The following is a 19,663-nucleotide window of genomic DNA, read 5'->3' as shown; positions in this document are numbered from 1 at the left end:
ATTGATTGTGTGCATGTCTTTGTGGCAGCCGATGTGCAGCAGAAACTGGACGAGACCACGCGGCTCCTGCGGGAGCTGCAGGAGGCGCAGAGGGAGCGTCTGAGCACCAAACAGCCACCCAACATGATTTGCCTGCTGGCGCCGAGCACCAAGGAACTAGAGCTGGGTAAAAAAAATATATATATATTTTATGTTTTAAATACATTTTAGAGTACAAATAAATCAGGATCCCCTGTTTATTGTGGAAGTTACATTAACTCATCCGTGATGTGAAAATTTGTGAGAGACCTTATTTTATTTTTATATTTTTAATAGTTTAAGACTCAGAATATACCTCCCGCATGCTTTAAATCAGGGATGTCAAACATGGCATTTCGGCAAAAAACGGTCTCCTAGGAGATTAAATGATTTCAGAAGTAAAAAAAAAAAATGCATTGTGGTGGTGGAGGGTAGAATTTTGAGAATTATTATGCTCATGTAGAAAATGGAGTGAAAATAATTCCTGGATCTTAAGTTGATTTTAATTCTAAAGTGCAATACTATATTTTTTTAGTTCCATATACCAGTGACCTTAAGTTTTGTGCAGGATTCCCACAAAGTATGGAAAAGTATGGAATTTGATTTAATCAATTTCAAGGTCTGGAAAAGTGTGGAAAATGGAAACTATTGTATGGAAAAAAATATTAATGTTTCAAAGCTCAATTTTGTACAAAAAATATAATCTAAATAAATAGATCTTTTTTTTTTTTTTTTTTTTTTTTTTTTTTTTATAAAGCTGCTTGGAAATGCAGATATAATGTTTGTGTGAGAGCACATAGTATTATACCTTGGTGAATACTTGATTGGCTTATTCTTCGAACGTCTCAAGTAGTTCCTTTCCAAAAAAAAATCATGATGTTGTTCCAAATTAATGAGCAGCACTCTTAGCCATTAGATTATACGAACAAACATGGACACTGTAAATAAATGGGAAGTACTCAAAGGACAGAAATTAACAAATTTAAAACAATAATGAGTGATTAAATCATTTACACCTTTGACTGGGATGTTGCTGAGGAATTGAGAGGAAAAATGAGACAAGTGGCTGAAGAGGTTACTCTGTAGAATTTAAATCAATGTGAGGAAAAAAACAAAGTAGGCGATTGAAACGCCGAGACACTGTCAAATGTCACAAATTATTTTAATTCTTTACAGAGAGCTCTGGAAAAGGTATGGAATTTTGATATCTCAAATGTCTAGGGAACCCTGTTTGTGCCTTTATTTACAATCATTGTGGTCAAGTATGAGGCATGCAGGTAGATGATAAACTGAAGGTGAATCAAATTTTTCTCAAGAAATCTGAGGTTCTTAATATTAGGGCAAAAATTATAGTTCCCTAAAGAGAGAGTTTTTCCTAATGTACTATTGCTTTGCAGTGGCCCCCTTGACATCAAATTAGGTTGTCTGTGGCCCCCGAACTACATTGAATTTGACACCCTTGCGTTAAACACATTTAAACCTATTAAAACACACTTTTAAACAAATTGTAAACCCAACCACAAAATACATGCATAGAATGTAAAACAAGTACATAATAATCATAATTAAAATATATATAATAAATAATAATAATACAATGCAAATTAAAAAATGTGTTCTAGAAATGTCTTAAAATATCTTTTACATGCTGTAAACACTTTAATGCATTATAAAAGTATTTACACCAAAAATATTTAACAGAAAAGATATAGCAGGGATTACTGTACAGTTAATTATGTAAATGTATTTTTACATCTAATTTGTCTGCAGCTGAGAGGGTGACGGGCAACCTGGCCGCGCTGACGGGCCGAGTGGCCCCACGTGACATCAGCAGCATTTGGGCCATCAGGAAGGCCATGGGCATCGCGCTCCCTCTGGAGGCCCTCATAGACCTCACCACAGGTGAATAGTTGCATCTCATTTCTGATTCCTTCAGAGCAGAACTTAAAGTTGAACCAAAGAGGCCAAAAATATGTCTTGTAAATTTGACACAGCACAGAGGAGTGTTTTTAAAAAGCCTGCCAAATTTGAACGAATAAATGAAAAAAATAAAAAAATCACCATGTATGTAAAATAAGGCTCTGAAATCATGAAAAATAAGAGCCGCCCTCAGGCTACAGGCATGTCTGTTGAAGACTGCCCTTCACCTGTTGATCGAATACATTCGCTTGTGCTGTGTGCTCAATGTCTGTAGTCAGCTACTGGCTGAATAACGTCTACTGCTGTGGTTGTAGTTAATAAGCAAGTTTCCCGTGTGTCTGTCAGGTGTGGACTCTCGTGAGACTCAAGTCATAAATTTGATGACTATCAAATTGACTTGACAATATGTTGAAAGACTTGCAACTTGACTCGTACTTGAACAGCAGTGACTTGGAAAGACTTGCTACTTTGACCAAGCAATGAAAAACGAACACTTCTGAGCTTTCTCTATTTACAACTGTATGTGTAACTAGGAATACACATTTGAATCATTATACACACACTGGTGGAGGAAATGAGCAAGAGGTCATTCTTTCACACATTAAAGTGATGGTTTCATTTAAAAAAAAAAACAGTACAACATAAGTCAACAATAAATGTGACAGCTAAATAAAGGGTATACATTCCAAGAACCACGGTTTACGCAGAAACGACAAAGTTAAACGTAACAATAAGGATGTTTATTATTGCATTGTTGGAATCGTGCGGTTTGATGTCACGTATGCTTGTTTAGGTCAGCATTAGCAGCTCGCGTTGTGCGCTATCACGCAAATAGTTACACGGCGGGCCGACTGCGCTGTCTGGGCTTTTTTTTTTATATTCGTCTGGTTCAGTTAGTGTAGTGTTCTCAAGAATCAGTCTTGTACGGTATTTCTTTTTTTATTCACTTCATTTACCAATCGATCAGCACACAGCAAGAATCTATTCCAAGATGAAACTACATTCTTCTTCGTGTCCTTTTCTTCGCCTCTTTTTGACGTAATATTTTACATAGTGCCCCCTAGTTTTCCGACTGAGATACCATAGTTGGATAAGATTGTACCTTTATAACAAGATGACAAACTTGTGTTCCTCTTTTTTTAAATTAATGCCTTATGTTTTTAATACAAGAAATACCAAGTTTAAAGTGAAATCTATTTATATTTGTGTTTGAAATTGCCTCACTAGAAATGTTTGGAGACAGGAAAATGCAGTTTCCTGCTAATATGCACAATGTGAATTTAAGAAAAATACTGTTGATCATCTAAAAGAGGATAAAGTGAATGTCTCATTTTATTTTGTGTATTCATAATTGCTCTTTAACCAAGCAAAAATATATTTTATCCGTATACTTGACTACTCCGATAGAATTGTCAGTAGAGTTATCGATTACTAATTGCAGCAATCCTGGATGCAAATTCTTACAGTATTTGTGACAGGTCTTTTTAATGTCACTTCAGAAATAAAGCAAGAAAAAGTAAATCAAAGCTTAGCATTTTCATTGAAGAAGCCAATCAGACGGAGGGTCCCCGCTCTTCACTATCTCTGATTGGGTTAGAGACCACGATGATAACCCATGGTGTGTTGACTTTCAAGTCCCGGAAATGTTATGTCATGTCCTCAAATGTCTGGGCACCTGAACGCACCCTCCATATTTTAATTTTATTTTTTGTCACACCATTCATAAATTAGGGCACATATGCGTGTTCGTCGTACTGTAGAGTCCTGTCTCGTCCCCCAAAAATTTTTTAAAAATCATATGCCGTATTTCCAGCACCACACCAGAGTGCTAAGCCATAGCTCTGCGTCAGAAGACGCAACTTGATCGTACTTTATGCGTTCCGGCTAATTTTTGCGCGTCTCAGACGTGGGACGTACTCCAAACGAGTGTGGTTTGCTTTTTCTTTGGATTTTTGTTTTTTGATGGCAAAATTGTAACAATAACCATCGAACAAAAATGGAGGGTCTGGCTACTGGGTACAATGAGCAACTACAAAGAAATTTTACCAAACAGATGCTAATGCTAATTATAAACAGAATGACTCTCCATTAAGTGTGTGTCAGGAGGCTTCAAATGGGGAGTAGTTTTACTTTATGCTGACCAAATGTCCTTTCATGTTTCAGTGCGGGAGACGGCGGAACCAATGGACACCATGCCAAGTTGTCAGGATGCTCCGCCCATTGCTGCAGTTTAACAACATAAAGCCTTTTTTTTTTTGGTACAAAAAAAAAATCCTCACTATGTGACATTTGATAAACTTTTTAAATTAACAAACCATATGCTTATTGTGAATAATTTATTCAGGACATTTTGTTCACACGCAAGAAAAGGCCAAATATACAACAGTGTTATTTAGAATATCCTCACACAAGATAGAGACAAGATGGTGGCGCTGTATGGCCACATAACATGAGTCAGTCCTGCTCAAGAAGCAACATGCCTCACAGGTAAGCAAGTAGCAGGCATGATGAGGACACTCTGGAAAGAACTACATGCTTGTTAACGACACAGATATACAGATTGTCCCACTAAAAATACTACCCCCATCAAACCATAACACTTGCTCATTACACAGTAACAAAGCTGACAAAATGATCCACAGACAGAATCCATTGTTGTTTTATCGGACACAAAATGGTGTTAGTACAATACTTTTTCTTTTCATGGTCAAAGTACAAAAGTGACGGGTGTTTTTCCCCATCACGTCCTCCAAGGGCCATAATATATTTTAACAAGTAAATGCAACCTGGTGGAAATGTGCGTATTCACAAGTCCCCAAAATTGACATTAAATTTGGGTGGAAATGTCTCAAAGACCCATGCCTGGAATTTAACAAATTATCTATTTTGATTTGACACACCCATTTTGTGGCAGGACTTGCACTTTGAACGACTCCCCCTAGAGAATTTACCCAAACGAGCCCCAATCGCAAGCAGGTATCCTTGACACATGGGCGACACTAAATGCACTAATGTGTGCAGAACATGGTATAATTTGGAGGCAGTACCAGAATAATAAACTGACAAAAAGGGGCCCTATTATCAATCAATTTTATAATACTTATCCTGTTAAGTGTTGCGGGAGCTGGATCCGATTCCAGCTGATTTTGGCGAAAGGCAGACTAGCCCAGTCAATCACAGGGCACATCTAAGACAGATCATTAACAGTCACAAAAACACCTGAACCCATGGGGCCCCGCAGTCAGTCAGGCAACTGTACCACTACATTATCTGCAAAGTCCCCTTTTATCACTTTTTTATTATTATTCACGAACCTAAATCAACTTTTTTTTTTTTTTTTTTTTTTTTTTTAAACAAAATTTCACCAAATTTTACAAACATGGATCAAGGCAACATATTTTTGGATGTTGATGACAGGACACACCAAAATCAATGAAGAAAATGTACGGTACTGTAAAACCCGCAGATAGTTGGCCATTTTTGTTTGAAGATTGAGTTTTTCGGCCTTTTCCAGTTTGTTTGAAGCGAAGTTCATCATGATCGCATCCAGCGCAGCGACACACTGTAGTTCCTTTATTTCCAGCACACCCCGCAGGACCACATCTGTATTTCAGTCACTCTTTGGGTGGTGGGCATGTAAACACTGGGCTCGCGCCTACAAGCAAGCGTTACATTTTCCGAGCGTGATCTCCTGGCCTCAACTGAGGCCCATGCCTTGCTGCTTGCTCGTGTCTGTGCACACAAAGAAGGTCTTGAGCTCGCCTTTGCCTTTCACACTGATGAAGCCGCGACACTCGCACAAGTATCCCAGCCTGTGCAGCACGTCAGATGTCTCCTCCGTCACCTGCCAGTCAACACGCAGACCATTAATTCAAAATTTGCTTTTTTTTTTAATGACACTTGTGGTGTGAGTCAACAGTCAACATAAGTTTAATTTTTAACATAGACTCTATAATCCTTTTAAAAATATATATTTTACAGTGGTAACTCATTTTTACAATAGTCTGACAATTGAGACGATGCACAGGTAGTTGCGTGAAGTGAGCGGCTTCGCATGAAAGCAGCAAGACTCCAACGTCAGCATACGTGCAAGTTAAGGTGGGCCATTTTCTCTTCTTTTTACACTTGACAATTATGAAGAAGATACCCAGGAAGGGACATGAAGTAAGAATATTCACATTAAAAGCAGACTTCAGTGTCACCAGGTGTGTTGCTATGAAAGTCCAGATAAAAACAAGTCAACAGTTTTAATGTGGTTACCTTATTTTTGCACTGGTATTAAAGTTGAAAAAGATAGCCAAGAAGTTACAGTATGTGAATGAGCAGATTTACATTAAAAGCAGTAAGACTCCAGCATCAACATACACGTTATGAGGTGGACTGTTTATTTATTTAAAATGTTTTTTTGTAATAGATTACAGTTACCTTCTTTTTACACGTGACGAGTATACCCAGTAAGTTACGGGAAATGAACAGATTTTTCACCATTTGAATTTTCCCGATTTTGTGTGCAGGGCTAAAACACAGCCCCGTAACATCACGGGGCTGGAGTGTATGCTTTCTAGCGTGACTTCCCTCCCCCACTATATAAGAACAAAGTGATGTAATTTGGTTTGGCTGCTCAGTTGTGAGTTAGCTGTGCTTAGCTTCCATAACAAATGCCCCCCCCCCCCCATTTACCACTCCGGCGTGCAGTTAGCAAGCTAATGATGCCTACACCCCAGAAATTAGTCTTCGTTGGATGCCTCGATTTACAGGACAGCTCGGTGACATTTCTTTAATAGAATAGGGAAATAAAAGCGATGGATTGACTTTTTAAAGACACACGCAGATGGCGAGCTGAACATCAACACCAGCAGCCAACTCTGCAGTGTGCATTTTGCGACTGATTGTTTTATAAACTTTCACCAGAGACAATATGGCTTCGTGGGTAACTTTTACTACCATTTTCACTTTCGTCAGGCGTCCACAATTGACTGAAATGTGGCGGTAACAAAAGAGTTGATCTTGGTCATACTTGTATCTTTCCCAGCTGGCCGGTGCTCTCCATCCTGCTGGCCACGTTGACCGTGTTGCCCCAGATGTCGTACTGAGGCTTCCTGGCGCCGATCACGCCGGCGATCACGGGACCGTGGTTAATACCTGCGGTTACACAATGAAACAAAGAAAACGTTCGCATTCACCACGATGAACAGATCTGCAAAAACTGCCGCCATGCTCCGGTCACAAGCAACGACCAAAACTCAAATGATATGCAATGTCTAGTATACGTCAGTGGTCCCCAACCTTTTTTGCACCGTCGACCAGTTTTAGAGTAGGCATTCCCCCCCCCCACCCCCCCCTTCATTCATTGGTCATTCCTTCTATGCGACCCGGTAACAAATGCCTGATGGACCGCTACTGCTCCGCGGACCGGGGGTTGGGGACCACTGGTATACACGTTTCAAATTTGGAAGGACTCAGACAAAACCTCTTCATCTAGTTCCTTAAAATGGCAGACTTTCTGTGTCTTGTCATGGCTTCAAGGCTTTCTTGCACGTGTACTCATGAGAGACATGCCTACCAAGTTGCATGTTGCTAAATATTCAAAGGGGGCAGAATTTAAAAAATATAGACATATCCAGGGTGCACTTAGGATGTAAGCACATTTCATAAAATGGCTGTAATTCCTAAATGTTTAGTGCTGTGCTTCTATGAAATTTCTTATTGTTGAAAGGGGCTTCGGATATCACCTCAGAAGACAGAAAGTCATCGCGTTGACTTTATACTGCAATTCCGTGTTGGTGCCGTTTATGTAGGGCAGCTACAGAAAAAGTGAAAATTACCGTCTGCGTTTAAGGGCTACTACTTCAGAAAGCCAACAATTGCAGGATCGGCTCTGTATGTCTGTCTACACAGAAAAAGGAAGAAAAATGCACATTTTTCAATCTTCTGACACTAACTCAGACGACGTGGCCTTCGTCCCCCGATTGTGTGTTGAAGCCATTTTTACAGAACAGCTACACTAAATAAAAAAATGGTGGCGTTTACAGTCAGTGTAAAGTGGCTTTTAATACTACCTCACAAGTTGGAAACTTGTCCGGTTGACTTAATACCCATCCATTTTCTGAGCCGCTTCTCCTCACTAGGGTCGCGGGCGTGCTGGAGCCTATCCCAGCCGTCATCAGGCAGAAGGCAGGGTACACCCTGAACTGGTTGCCAGCCAATCACAGGGCACATAGGAACAAACAACCATTCGCACTCACAGTCATGCCTACGGGCAATTTAGAGTCTCCAATTCATGCATGTTTTTGGTATGTGGGAGGAAACCGGAGTACCCGGAGAAAACCCACACAGGCACGGGGAGAACATGCAAACTCCACACAGGCGGGGCCGGGGATTGAACCCGGGTCCTCAGAACTGTGAGGCTGACGCTCTAACCAGTCGTCAACCGTGCCGCTGACTTAGTACCCTAATTCTGAATTGGTGCTGTTAATACAGAACAACTGTACAGGAAAAAAGGCAGTTAAATGATGGCTTTTACAGACCGTGTGAAAGGAAAACAAATCAAGTGCCGAATTGTAAAGTGATGATGAAATTCGGCAGTGTGGAAGTCACGGGAGCTTAGCAATATTGCCAAGTAAGATGACATAAGCTTTGCTGTCCGCACACACACACACACACACACTCACTCTCTCTCTCGCTCTCTCTCTCTGAGGTTTGAGTTGTCTAGATACGCACACACTCACCCACGCGCAACTTGAAGCTGTTGAAGGAATGTCGGTTGATGCCGTCCAACTTGCTGACGAGCGCGACCGCAAACTCCACCATGATGCCGATCTGCGCCTGCTGACGCTCCCGGTCCTGAAACCGCACGGGCGCGATCAGCATGACGAAGGAATGCCAGAACCAAAATGTTCTGGACAAATATCTCTCAAAAGTTCTCAAAAATTACATACAGAAATTAATTCCATCAGAAGTGTTTGCGAATGCTACAAGAGTAACTGTAAAGTGCCACCGGGTGACGATATCTCTTCATTAAATGTCTGTCAAGTGTTTTCTTCAGAGGGTGAGTAGTTTTACTTGATTCTAGTTTTATTCGGAGTTAATAAGCTTTACACGATCAGGATTTTTGGGGCCGATCTGCGAGTTTTAAAAAAACGATAACCGATCATATCACAAGATGGAGCAATGTGTCTATTTAAATGACTTGTTCATTTACTGTATATACTTGTGCACTGTATACTGGGTATCTTCAAACATATAGTCTCCTCAGGTCACATATTCTAATCAGTCAGGTCAAACCAACATTACAACATGACAGAAATAATGGGTGCTAACTTACTGTAATTAAATGACGTCACACACACCAAGACCTTAGAGAATGATTCAACAGAACGCTGGCATGTTTACGTACAACCGTTAGTACTAGCACTAGCTTATTAGGCTGCATAACGTTTTGTTGGCTGCTTGTGAGCCGTATCGTATTAAAAGTACTTGAACATACCTCAAGCAATCCTTGAACGAACGTCTTCTCCTAGCACCGGTGACCACCACCGCCAGACGTTTTCCCCCAATTTGTTCTTTTTTGACCAACACAATACACACGTGATCTATTGTTGTTGGCAACGGGTTTATCCGGTCGCGTTTGATTTGACAAAGCCCAGTGATCGTAAATGACGTCAAAAGACATGCGACAATAAAAAAATTAATTAAAATAAAACTAGCTTTTAGATTCAAATATACTGTACACGACGGCGACGCGGAGTAAATGCCTTTTGGGGCAAATTATGACATTAAAGCCGGTCAGCCGATCAGCATAAAATGCTAATTATCGGCCGATACCGATCAAGCCGATCAGATTGGTGTAAAGTCTAGCAGTTAACTTTTTGTTTTATTGCAATTTTTCATACTTTTATCTATCCTAGTTTTTCTTATTTTTGTCTTATTTTCAATTTTTTATTCTGATTGGTTTTATTTTTCCAATTGTTTCAAATTACATTTTTTGTTTACTAATTTTGTCTTATTTGATTATTAATTTCTCTTTTTATTTATTTGTAATTTGTTCCTTTTTTCTTATTTTTATTTATTCATTAGTTTTTCCTAAATTGTTCTTCATCATTTCTCATTTTTTTATTTGTCATTTTCTCAGATTTTACTTTTGAAATTGTATTTCTGTTCTTTCACTTGTATTTATGTATTTTTAATTATTCTTTTTCTTTTTCTTATTTTTGTCTTTTATCTATTTGCCCTTACTTTTCGTTGCTTCAGCTTCCCTTGTATTTCTCATTTTGAATTTTATTATTGGATTTGTTTATTTTTGTAACTTTTTTTTTTCACCTATACTATATTGTATTCTTTATGTAGCAGTTCCTCCACTGTGTGTGTAAACGGGACCCCTGACGCCCTCTTCAGCCACTCCACCTGATTGTTCTCCTGACCGGGCGGTCCGCTGAGGCCCGCCGCCGCCATGTACGTGCTACCGATGGTCTTGATCTTCTCCACGCCGCTGAACTTGGGCTTTGACAGCAGCTGTCGGGAGAACAACGGGATCGTCCCGTCAGGCGATTATTTAATTGCGTGTTCATTTACCGTACGCATGGATGCTGAGGGACGGCGGTACGCCGTTGGCGAACCTCGTCGAAGTCGGCAATGATCTCGTTGAGGAGCCTCAGGCACTCCAGGCCCTCCTTGTTGATGTCGCACTCGGTGTAGAACTCTTTGAAGTCAGGCACCGAGGCAAACATCACGCACACGCAGTCGTACGACTTGTAGTAGAGGTCCTGTTAAGGGGCGGAAAAAAGGAGATTTCAGTGCACTGTGCATCTGACTTCATGAGGGTGTTTTGCTTTGTTTGTGTGTGCGCGCGCGCGCTTGCGTAATGCCATCACAGAAGGGCTACCGGCAATAGCAAAGAGGAAAAGTTTAGTGATATCTAATTGCGCTGAATAGGTGTGCGGGCTTCGTAGCCCCTTACACAAACCTGCTGTCTGTTAGGAATTGACCCAAGTCACACCTCGTTTTTCTTGTTCTCGCCAACAAAGAGCGAGGCCACGTGGGCGGGCAGCACGTTCTCCAGAAGCAGGCGGTTTAGGTTCTCCCGGGTCTCGATCTCATCCTGCTCCGTGTGGTTTTTGTACTTGAGCAGGAAGTCCTGGCGGAAGCACGACTCGTTCTGAGACAGATGGACACACAACCAAGAATGGTTTGGTAACATTGATGATGATGATGAGTGCAATTTAAGAGCAGAGTAGGCGAGCACCTGCTGTGAGATGATGAGCATGGTCACCAGGAACAATGTGATATAGATGCAGCTCATCACCTGGGGGTGCTTCACCAGGCCCACCAGCCTCACCATGGACTTGTCCGCTAGGCTGCATGAAACAAACGGTGTCACTCATACACTTTTTACTACTCCTTCTTATGGCTGTTAATATTCTCATTCATCCAGGTCAATTCAATTCTCAGGGTATTCCATCGATCGCAACTGGACTGTTCTGTCTCAGAAGACGTTTCGCCTCTCATCCGAGCAGGCTTCACTCGTTCATGCAACAAGGCTTAGTTAGGAGGCACGAGCCCACTTTTTCTTTTTTGTTACGTTTAAATTTGTATTTATTGCTTTAATTAATCCTACTTTAGATTTTCATATTTTTTTTACTCTTAGTTTTTATGCATTTTATGCATACTCTTAGTTTTTATGCATTTTCATTAAAAAATCTTTGTGTGTTATACGTTTTTCTCATACTCTACTTCATTTTCCCCTTTGAAAAAATCTATTTATATTTTAAAAATAATTTGTAAGTTGATTTTAATTATTTTTTCATTTTTACTCATTCTCTTATATTGCTTGGTAATAAGGTATATTTTCCCCATTTTTGTTGTTTTGTTATGTTTATGTAAACAGTCATTTTATTTTTAATTCCAATTTTTATTTTTTGTTATTTTTATATTTTTACATTTTTCACTTTTTCACGTCTTTATATGCATGAATTGGAGACTCTAAATTGCCCGTAGGCATGACTGTGAGTGTGAATGGCTGTTTGTTCCTATGTGCCCTGTGATTGGCTGGCAACCAGTTCAGGGTGTACCTCGCCTCCTGCCCGATGACAGCTGGGATAGGCTCCAGCACGCCCGCGACCCTAGTGAGGAGAAGCGGCTCAGAAAATGGATGGATGGACATTCTTATATCTCTTATTTTTGTGTTTTGTTTCTTAATTATTCTTAATTATAACAATTTTCATTTTTCCTTATTTTTCAATGATTTTTTTTTAATAGATTACTTTTTAATTTGTATTATTTATTTTTTTTAACCACAAGAAACTTGGTCTAAAATGTCAATTCACCTGGGAGACCTTGACATGCTTTGGTAGGCGCTGCTAATTTGGTTAGCAATGTAGTGTCTATGAACTGAGATAATTACGCTTACTACGAGTTGCATTTCTGAGAGAGGGATTTATTTTTTCTTAATTAGTCAGTGTTCTTGGTAGTTTTAATTTGATTTGTCGCATCAAAGAACTTATTAATTTTTACGCGCTTTTTAATATGGGCTTATTTGAACATGTCCGACATAAGGCTTTTAAAGCTTGTCCGATTGACCAACAATCCGTCAAAATAAAGCTTGAGAAACTCTATTACTATGCAAACGAATAGGTCTAAATCCCTCTTATGTGACCTGAGACTGTCGGCTTTTTTACGACCTTATCGTCATCTTGAGTCCCACCTGCTGCAGTTGCCCTCTCCGGTAATCTGAGCGTGAAGGACGTCGGCGTAGGCCACAAAGAGCTGGCTGTTGGTGCTGAGGATGATGATGTAGTACGCGCTGGACGCCAGGGTGAGGAAGAGCACTTTGAGCTCCAAGCTGACCCGCAGGAACACGCCGCAAGCGATCAGGGACAGGATGCAGCAGTAAACAGAGTACTGCAGGGGAAACCATAATAGTGATCATTTTAAGTCATTCCTACTGCATTTCTAGTACAACAAGTACACGTTTAACGCCAAGAATGAACCTTCACAGGTAATAGTGGTGACTTAATCCATTCATGAAAATGGCAGAAAATCTGCTTTTTGCCTTTTGAATAAGACCTTGATCATATTGCTTTGGTTAAATTGCCCTTGGTTTTAACATATCTCTTGGTTATGCACATAATTCAGTTAATTTAGAACAATTAGCATAAACAGTAGATCTAAAAGGTCGACATCCCCATGAAACCAAATAAAAGGCAAAATGAAAAAAAAATAATCAGTTTTACTTAGTTCCAACTCCTTTTTCAATATTTATAATTTAACTTTGGATTAATTTTTTTCTAATTTTGTTCAAATTTTGTCTGTTTGCATTTTCTCATGTTCAAGAATTCAATTAAAAAATACCTGAACAATTAGATCAAAAATATATATTTTTTTAAAACAATTTGTGTGCAAAAAACAAAATTAAATCCTTAAGAAAATTGGGAAATCAAAAACCTGGTGCAACATAAAATAAAATGTGAAACAATACCTGCAGAATTCTGTTAAAAAGCCAATTTAAATTTCCTAATAAAATGATTTAAATTTGGTGTATAAAAAAAATCAAGTTACTGGTTGCATAAACATGCATTGCAATAAAAAAAAATCTGTTGAAAAAGTAATTTAAAACAAAGATTTCAAATGAGCTAAATAAGTCCAATACATTTAGAATGACAGAAAATACCTTCACAATTGTATCGAAAAACTAATTTCAATCCTCAAAAATAATAACACAAACTGACTTAAATTATACAAATTTGATTACTAATAAAATAAATAATCCGGTGTACTTACTCTATTTAGTATGAAAAGGTGATACTTTAGTACGTCTGTTGAAAATAAAAATAATTTCAATCCTAAATAATTTAAATCCTTTAAATTTAGATATTTAATTGAGAAAAAAAACTGTTGTGGAATTATGCTCCCTAATAAAGTGTAGTATAAAAAGAAAAGAAACATTTAAAAAAACCTGGACAACAGAGGAAAAACTCATTTCAATTACAGATCAAGGAGGTGGAGTTCGATAGAGAGCGCCCGGTGGCCCGGACTGCACCCATGGGGCCCAGTCGGGCACAGCCCAAAGAGGCATGGTGGGTCCCCCTCCCCATGGGCACCACCACCTGTTGGAAGGGCCAAGGGGGTCGGATAGAAAATGAGCTGGGTGGCGGCCGAAGGCGGGGGACCTTGGCGGTCTGCTCTCCGGCTGGCTCTAGGGATGTGGAATGTCACTTCTCTGGCAGAGAAGGAGCCCGAACTGGTGTGCGAGGTTGATAAGTTCCGAATAGATACAGGTACAAGAAGACCTCAATTCTACCGAAACGTCTTCCCATAAGGAAGCAGCGCATGGAGACTCTGAGGCAGGCTCTCCTATCACTGGAGTTGAGGTCACAGAGGTGGTTAAAAAGCTCCTCGGTGGCAAGGCCCCGGGTGTGGATGAGAGCCACCTGGACTTCCTGAAGGCTCTGGATGTTGTGGGGCTGTCCTGGTTGACACGCCTCTACAACATCACATGGATATCGGGGACAGTGCCTCTGGATTGGCAGACCGGGGTAGTGGTCCCCCTTTTTAAGAAGGGGGGACCAGAGAGTGTGTTCCAACAATAGGGGGAATCCCACTCCTCGGCGTCCCTGTTAAGGTTTATTGGTCTGGGGGTTCTGGAGAGGAGGATCCGTCAGGAAGTTGAATCTCAGATTCAGGAGCTGTGTGGTTTTCGTCCTGTCTGTGGAACAGTGGACCATCTGTATACCCTCAGCAGAGTTATCGAGGGTGCACGGAGGTATGCCCAACCAGTCTCCATGTGCTTTGTGGATCAACTCTCACTGGAGAGGTTCGGAAGAGAATCAGTCCCTCCGTATCGGAGGCCAAGGTACTCGGTCGGAAAAGGGTGGAGTGCTCTTTCCGGGTTGGGAAAGAGATTCTACCCCAAGCGGAGGAGTTCATGTGTCTCGGGGTCTTGTTTACAAGTGAGGGAAGAATGGAGCTGGAGATCAACAGGGAGATTGGTGCAGCGTCTGCAGTGATGCGGACTCTGTATTAGTCTGCTGTGGTGAAGAAGCTGAGCCAGAAGGCGAAGCTCTCGATTTACCAGTCGATCTACGTTCTTACCCTCACCTATGGTCACAGGCTGTGGGACTTGACAGAAAAACAAGATCGTGAATACAAACGGCCAAAATGAGTTTCCTCCGACCTTCCTTAGAGGTAGTAGGGTGAGAAGCTCGGTCAACCGGGAGAGGCTCAGAATAGAGCCGCTGCTCCTCTGCATTGAGAGGAGCCAGATGAGGTGGCTCAGCCATCTTGTTAGGACACCTTCCTGTTGAGGTGCTCCGGGCACATCCCACCGTGAGATGAGAAGGCCCCGGGGATGACCCGGGATACACTGGAGAGACTATGTCTCCCGGTTGGCCAGGGAACGCCTCGGGATCCCCCCAGAAGAGTTGGACAAAGTGGCTGGGGAGAGGGAAGTCTGGGCTTCCTTGCTTCAGCTTTTACCACCGCGACCCAACCCTGGATAAGTGCAAGAAAATGGATGAATGGAACAATAATATAAGAATTTTTATTTTTTTATAATTTGGTTGCTTGACTGTTTCACTCTTATGCTACTGAGCAGTGAGGCTGTGTTAACCAAGACTATTCAACTGTGTATATATATATATATATATATATATATATATATATACACACTGTACATTTTAAAAATATTTTTTTCCCGTTACATTTCTTTTTTTCCCCAATTAAAAATAAAGGAATTTTTACAAGTAGACGGTCAAACTTTTACTCCCATTATAGTCATAGAGAGGCTTCTCTCACAGGCAAATAGAAGAGTCCTCCCTGTAATCCCAGTCGCTGGGAATCATTTGCGTGACCCTGGGTGTGAACGTCACCACTGGAACATTGTCGAAAATGTGTCTGGACGAAGCACTGTGTAATAAAAGATAGAGGATGGAAAACTGAAATAAGCCAAAGAGGAAGATGCCTTTTTTTTTTTTTTTTTAATTGTAAATAAGAGGGACTTCTTGTTCACCAGGTTGAAGACTGCCAAGAGAACTATGACGGCGGTGGTGACGGCGGCCAGGGGGAGGCGCACACAAGGCTTCTTCACCACGGCCTCAGAGACCATCGCCAGCCACTGCCAGCTTGACAGTTTCTCTGGAAACATGCGCTACATATACACACACAGGCAAAGAAGTGATGGTTGAGAAGAAGACATCTGACATTCATTGTCATACATGATGTGTGAGGGTTGACTATTCCGGTCAAGGATAGAAAGCAGGGGAGCATTTTGTCATTTGGGGGGGGGGGGGGGGGGGGGTCAAGGCAAAACCCAGTCATTGGGCACTCCATATCTGTGTACTGCAAAGATTTTGAACGTTTATTATTAAATAATAAGTGTTAAGAAAATTCTGCAAATCCTTCTTGAGGAATATGGCAGCTGGTCGATGGAGGGCGCTAGGATGGACCACTGATGCTGGTCACCACATTACTTTCCTTAAAGGCAAAATTTTTTGTTAATATTGATAGTAAAATAAAAATATTTCAAAATACAGTATATTTTTAGATTTTTAGATAAGCAGGATAAATAGTATGCTGCTAGTATTGTGGCAAGTTGTTTCACTCGCTTTTGCGTTGTCTGATGAGTGATGCACTCGGGCACATTAGCGATGTCTAGGGCGCATGTACCTTTACCCATTGAGTCTCGTTAAAAGTTTGACATGTACAGTAGCTCCTTTTATAATGCAAGAGAGAGGGCCAAGGTTGGGGTGCAACACTACAGCGCCCGACCTGCGACCTCACATCCTTTGCTCAGGATCTATGCACGCAGCATGTGATTCAGTAAAGTTAAAATAAAATAAAATAAATACATGTCAACCTCAACTTCCGGTCAAGTCAAGCAATGTTCACTGACTGTCTGCTGGAATTACGGTTTATTTTACGTCTTCATCATACCTCTGCATCTTCAAAGGTAAGTTGATAACATTGGTTACTATTGAAACAGACACGTTTTATTACGTTAAATGAATACCAGCTCACGGTCTTCGGCAGTCTTAAGTCGTGCTGGCCGAAATGCTGTTAGCCTGGGTGTTTGGCATTGCGGTTAGCACTACTTAATTCTCAAGCCAGTGAGGACTGGAGGTGTTGAATGAGAAACTCATTCAGGTGCCTGCCTTACAATTGAGTGGTGACCTGTTATTTTGGATAAAGATGTTGCTATGAAGTTTATGTCCACTTCAGTTATATATTAAAAAAAAAAAAAGTATTATTTTTGTCTAACATTGAATGGCTGACCAAGAGAGGTATTCCAGCAAGCAGGTTCAAAATGCTCTTCGTCTAAACCTGACTTCTGACTTGACCTCTCCTGAACTCAAAAACCAGGATCACTCAGGTCCAGAACATCAATCCATCCATTTTCTTTACCCCTTATCTACACTAGGGTCGCGGGCTACTGGAGCCTATCCCAGCTATCTTCAGGCGGTGTAGCGCTTTTCTGAATAAACGAACAATTTCTAACCAATAAAATTATTCATTCACATTTTAAATATTTCAAATTATATAAGCGATTATTAATGAAGTAATTATTTTAGTTTTAAAATTTTAAATGTATATCTAAAATTATTTTAGTAATGTTAATAAAACACAAAATCAAAATTCTTTTATCAACTATAAATCAATTAACCAATGATTTAATTACATGAATGAATATACAGTAATAATAAAAATGTAAAATGGGTTCTTTTACAAATAAAATTATTTCTCACTTAATTATTTAAAATTAAGCTAACTTAACCAATTTATTAAAAATTAACAAATCATTATGAAATGTATATGTATTCAATTGTATTAATAGTCAATCAATCAACCAACTCTAAGAGAAATGAATACAAACAATGCAAAAAATATTTCTGATTCTTGATGATTGCTCATCGGGTCATGATTTGATAAAACAAAATACTGTATTTACATAAAATATTTCTACATCAATCACTTGCAATCCTGTGGAAGTACTTTTCTTACATGATAACGGCCGTTTCCCCGTCCGTGACAGTGACTTTTCTCACCAGCTGACACATTATTGCACAAAATTTGCACTGACGTCAGCAAATATCCAGTGTTGTCCGAGTATGAAAAGCAATCGTTTTTGATCAGAAATTAGTTTGGGAATACCAGCATATCATTTTAGATGTAGTTGTGCCTCATTCTCAATGGGATTGTTGAGAAACAAACAAGCTGCGTTTGCTTCAGGTGGGAACAGACACGTAAAACGTCAGGATCGAGCATCGTTCACGGAGTCAGTTACCGCGGTAACTGAGTCGGAATTCCTCTCTCTCAACTCTTTGGAACGGAAGGATCATGCTTTCCATCATCTCAGGGTCAACTTCCTCCAAGTTTTCATGTAACCTGCTTGCTGGAATACCCCCTTGGCGTCCATTTTGGCTTGAGGTTTCTATAAAGTTAATGCTACTTATTTTTAAAAATGTAGATTTAATTTACCTTACAGTATGTTTAACATTGGAGAGAAACACCTGGCGTCCGTTTCGGTTTGAGAGTTGGCTATAAAGTATATTTTATTTTTGGTTTGAGAATATATTTATTTTATACACTGAATTTCTTTAATTAGTTTTCATTTTTGTGTAAAATTGAAGCGCTGATCTTACATCCTTTTTTGCCTGAGAGATTGCTATAAAGTTAGGGTAACTATTTGAAAATATTGTTTTTACTGTATATACTGAATTTATTCAATTGCGTTTTAATTTTTGTTTATCATCACATGTCTGACTTGGTGTCATTGATGGCTAGATAGGTTGGTAAAAATTGTATTTTATTAAAAAAAATTAGATTCTGTGTTTTATTTACTTTATTTCAACATTGAATTGCTGACCTGGTGTCCAGTTTGGCTTGAGAAGTTGCTGTAAAGTTCATTTTATTTGACATAAAAAAATAGATACATTTCATTTTAAAAAACATGTATTTGGAAAAAAACCATTTTATTTAGTTTTTTTATGATTGATTTTTTTAAGCATTGGGTCTCTATATGAATCAAAGTTATTATCATTATTCTAAAAAATGTACAGGTATGTGAAACCAGGCGGCTTTCCACACTGACCTGTATTTGAGCTGCAAAACAGATGGCCAGTGTCAGCAGCAGGATACACGCCAACACCGCGAACGTCACTCCGAGTATCTGCCGACTGAAAGTGATCAAAGCAACCGGTCGTCAGTCAACCTCCATTTTCTGCACTTTTGTCATTGCTGCTCATACTCACTCCCTGGTGACTAACATCTGGATGGAAAAGATGCAGAGGAAGATAATGGCCGCGCAGCCCACGTAGTGCTTGAACATGGGCAAATCCAAGGCTCGGTACTTTTGACAAGGAGACAATGAGCGCACATTTGAATGGGAACCAAAATTAAGACAACGTGGTAGTTTTTTTGTTCAACTTACCTGTTTTTCTAGGTCTTTCTTTGGAAACCATATGGCTAAACTGCCACTCTCCTCAGACTTGTACCATTGTCTTGGAAGGAAGGAGATGAAGAAAAACAGATTGTCGCATTAACTGGAGCATCTGCCATCTAAAAGCAGCATGATCTTGTGTGTAAAATAATATAGTGGAGCTTCTAGACCAGTTGTGAGCCAAACTAAATATTCTTTAATCAGGCCTACCGAGCCTTTACATTATCCTGACTCCTTTTGTTGCATTATTTTGTTATTTTTTCCTAAAATGGGTTAATTAACATTCAGTATTTTTTT

The 19,663-nt window shown here is 39.9% G+C and overlaps 2 protein-coding genes across 10 annotated transcripts in view; one reads left to right on the top strand and one right to left on the bottom strand.

Annotated features, from left to right (window-relative positions):
* brd7 (bromodomain containing 7) overlaps positions 1 to 4,253 on the top strand; it is a 17,058-nt gene extending 12,805 nt beyond the window's left edge. For all 6 annotated transcript variants that reach the window (XM_061765556.1, XM_061765552.1, XM_061765555.1 and 3 more), the window contains 3 exons: positions 29 to 166; positions 1,789 to 1,920; positions 4,102 to 4,253. In XM_061765556.1, the coding sequence (XP_061621540.1) occupies positions 29 to 166; positions 1,789 to 1,920; positions 4,102 to 4,172 (341 nt within the window). In that variant the 3' untranslated portion in view covers positions 4,173 to 4,253. The remainder of the gene's footprint in view (positions 1 to 28; positions 167 to 1,788; positions 1,921 to 4,101) is intronic.
* Positions 4,254 to 5,301: 1,048 nt separating this feature from the next.
* adcy7 (adenylate cyclase 7) overlaps positions 5,302 to 19,663 on the bottom strand; it is a 94,657-nt gene continuing 80,295 nt past the window's right edge. For 2 of the 4 annotated variants that reach the window (XM_061765547.1, XM_061765550.1), the window contains 13 exons: positions 19,358 to 19,427; positions 19,179 to 19,276; positions 19,019 to 19,103; positions 15,941 to 16,078; positions 15,727 to 15,837; positions 12,638 to 12,834; positions 11,180 to 11,291; positions 10,934 to 11,092; positions 10,554 to 10,700; positions 10,342 to 10,449; positions 8,667 to 8,781; positions 6,956 to 7,080; positions 5,302 to 5,782 (listed from right to left, as the gene is read on the bottom strand). In XM_061765547.1, the coding sequence (XP_061621531.1) occupies positions 5,636 to 5,782; positions 6,956 to 7,080; positions 8,667 to 8,781; positions 10,342 to 10,449; positions 10,554 to 10,700; positions 10,934 to 11,092; positions 11,180 to 11,291; positions 12,638 to 12,834; positions 15,727 to 15,837; positions 15,941 to 16,078; positions 19,019 to 19,103; positions 19,179 to 19,276; positions 19,358 to 19,427 (1,612 nt within the window). In that variant the 3' untranslated portion in view covers positions 5,302 to 5,635. Of the gene's footprint in view, positions 5,783 to 6,955; positions 7,081 to 8,658; positions 8,782 to 10,341; positions 10,450 to 10,553; positions 10,701 to 10,900; positions 11,093 to 11,179; positions 11,292 to 12,637; positions 12,835 to 15,726; positions 15,838 to 15,940; positions 16,079 to 19,018; positions 19,104 to 19,178; positions 19,277 to 19,357; positions 19,428 to 19,663 lie in introns of those variants that run through there. The other 2 variants (XR_009787374.1, XM_061765548.1) reach the window with 2 other exon arrangements.

Source organism: Phyllopteryx taeniolatus, chromosome 2, assembly GCF_024500385.1.
Source record: "Phyllopteryx taeniolatus isolate TA_2022b chromosome 2, UOR_Ptae_1.2, whole genome shotgun sequence".
NCBI classification, from domain to species: domain Eukaryota; kingdom Metazoa; phylum Chordata; class Actinopteri; order Syngnathiformes; family Syngnathidae; genus Phyllopteryx; species Phyllopteryx taeniolatus.
The sequence above is the reverse complement of the archived record's forward strand: the minus strand, read 5'-3'. Positions and strand labels throughout refer to the sequence as shown.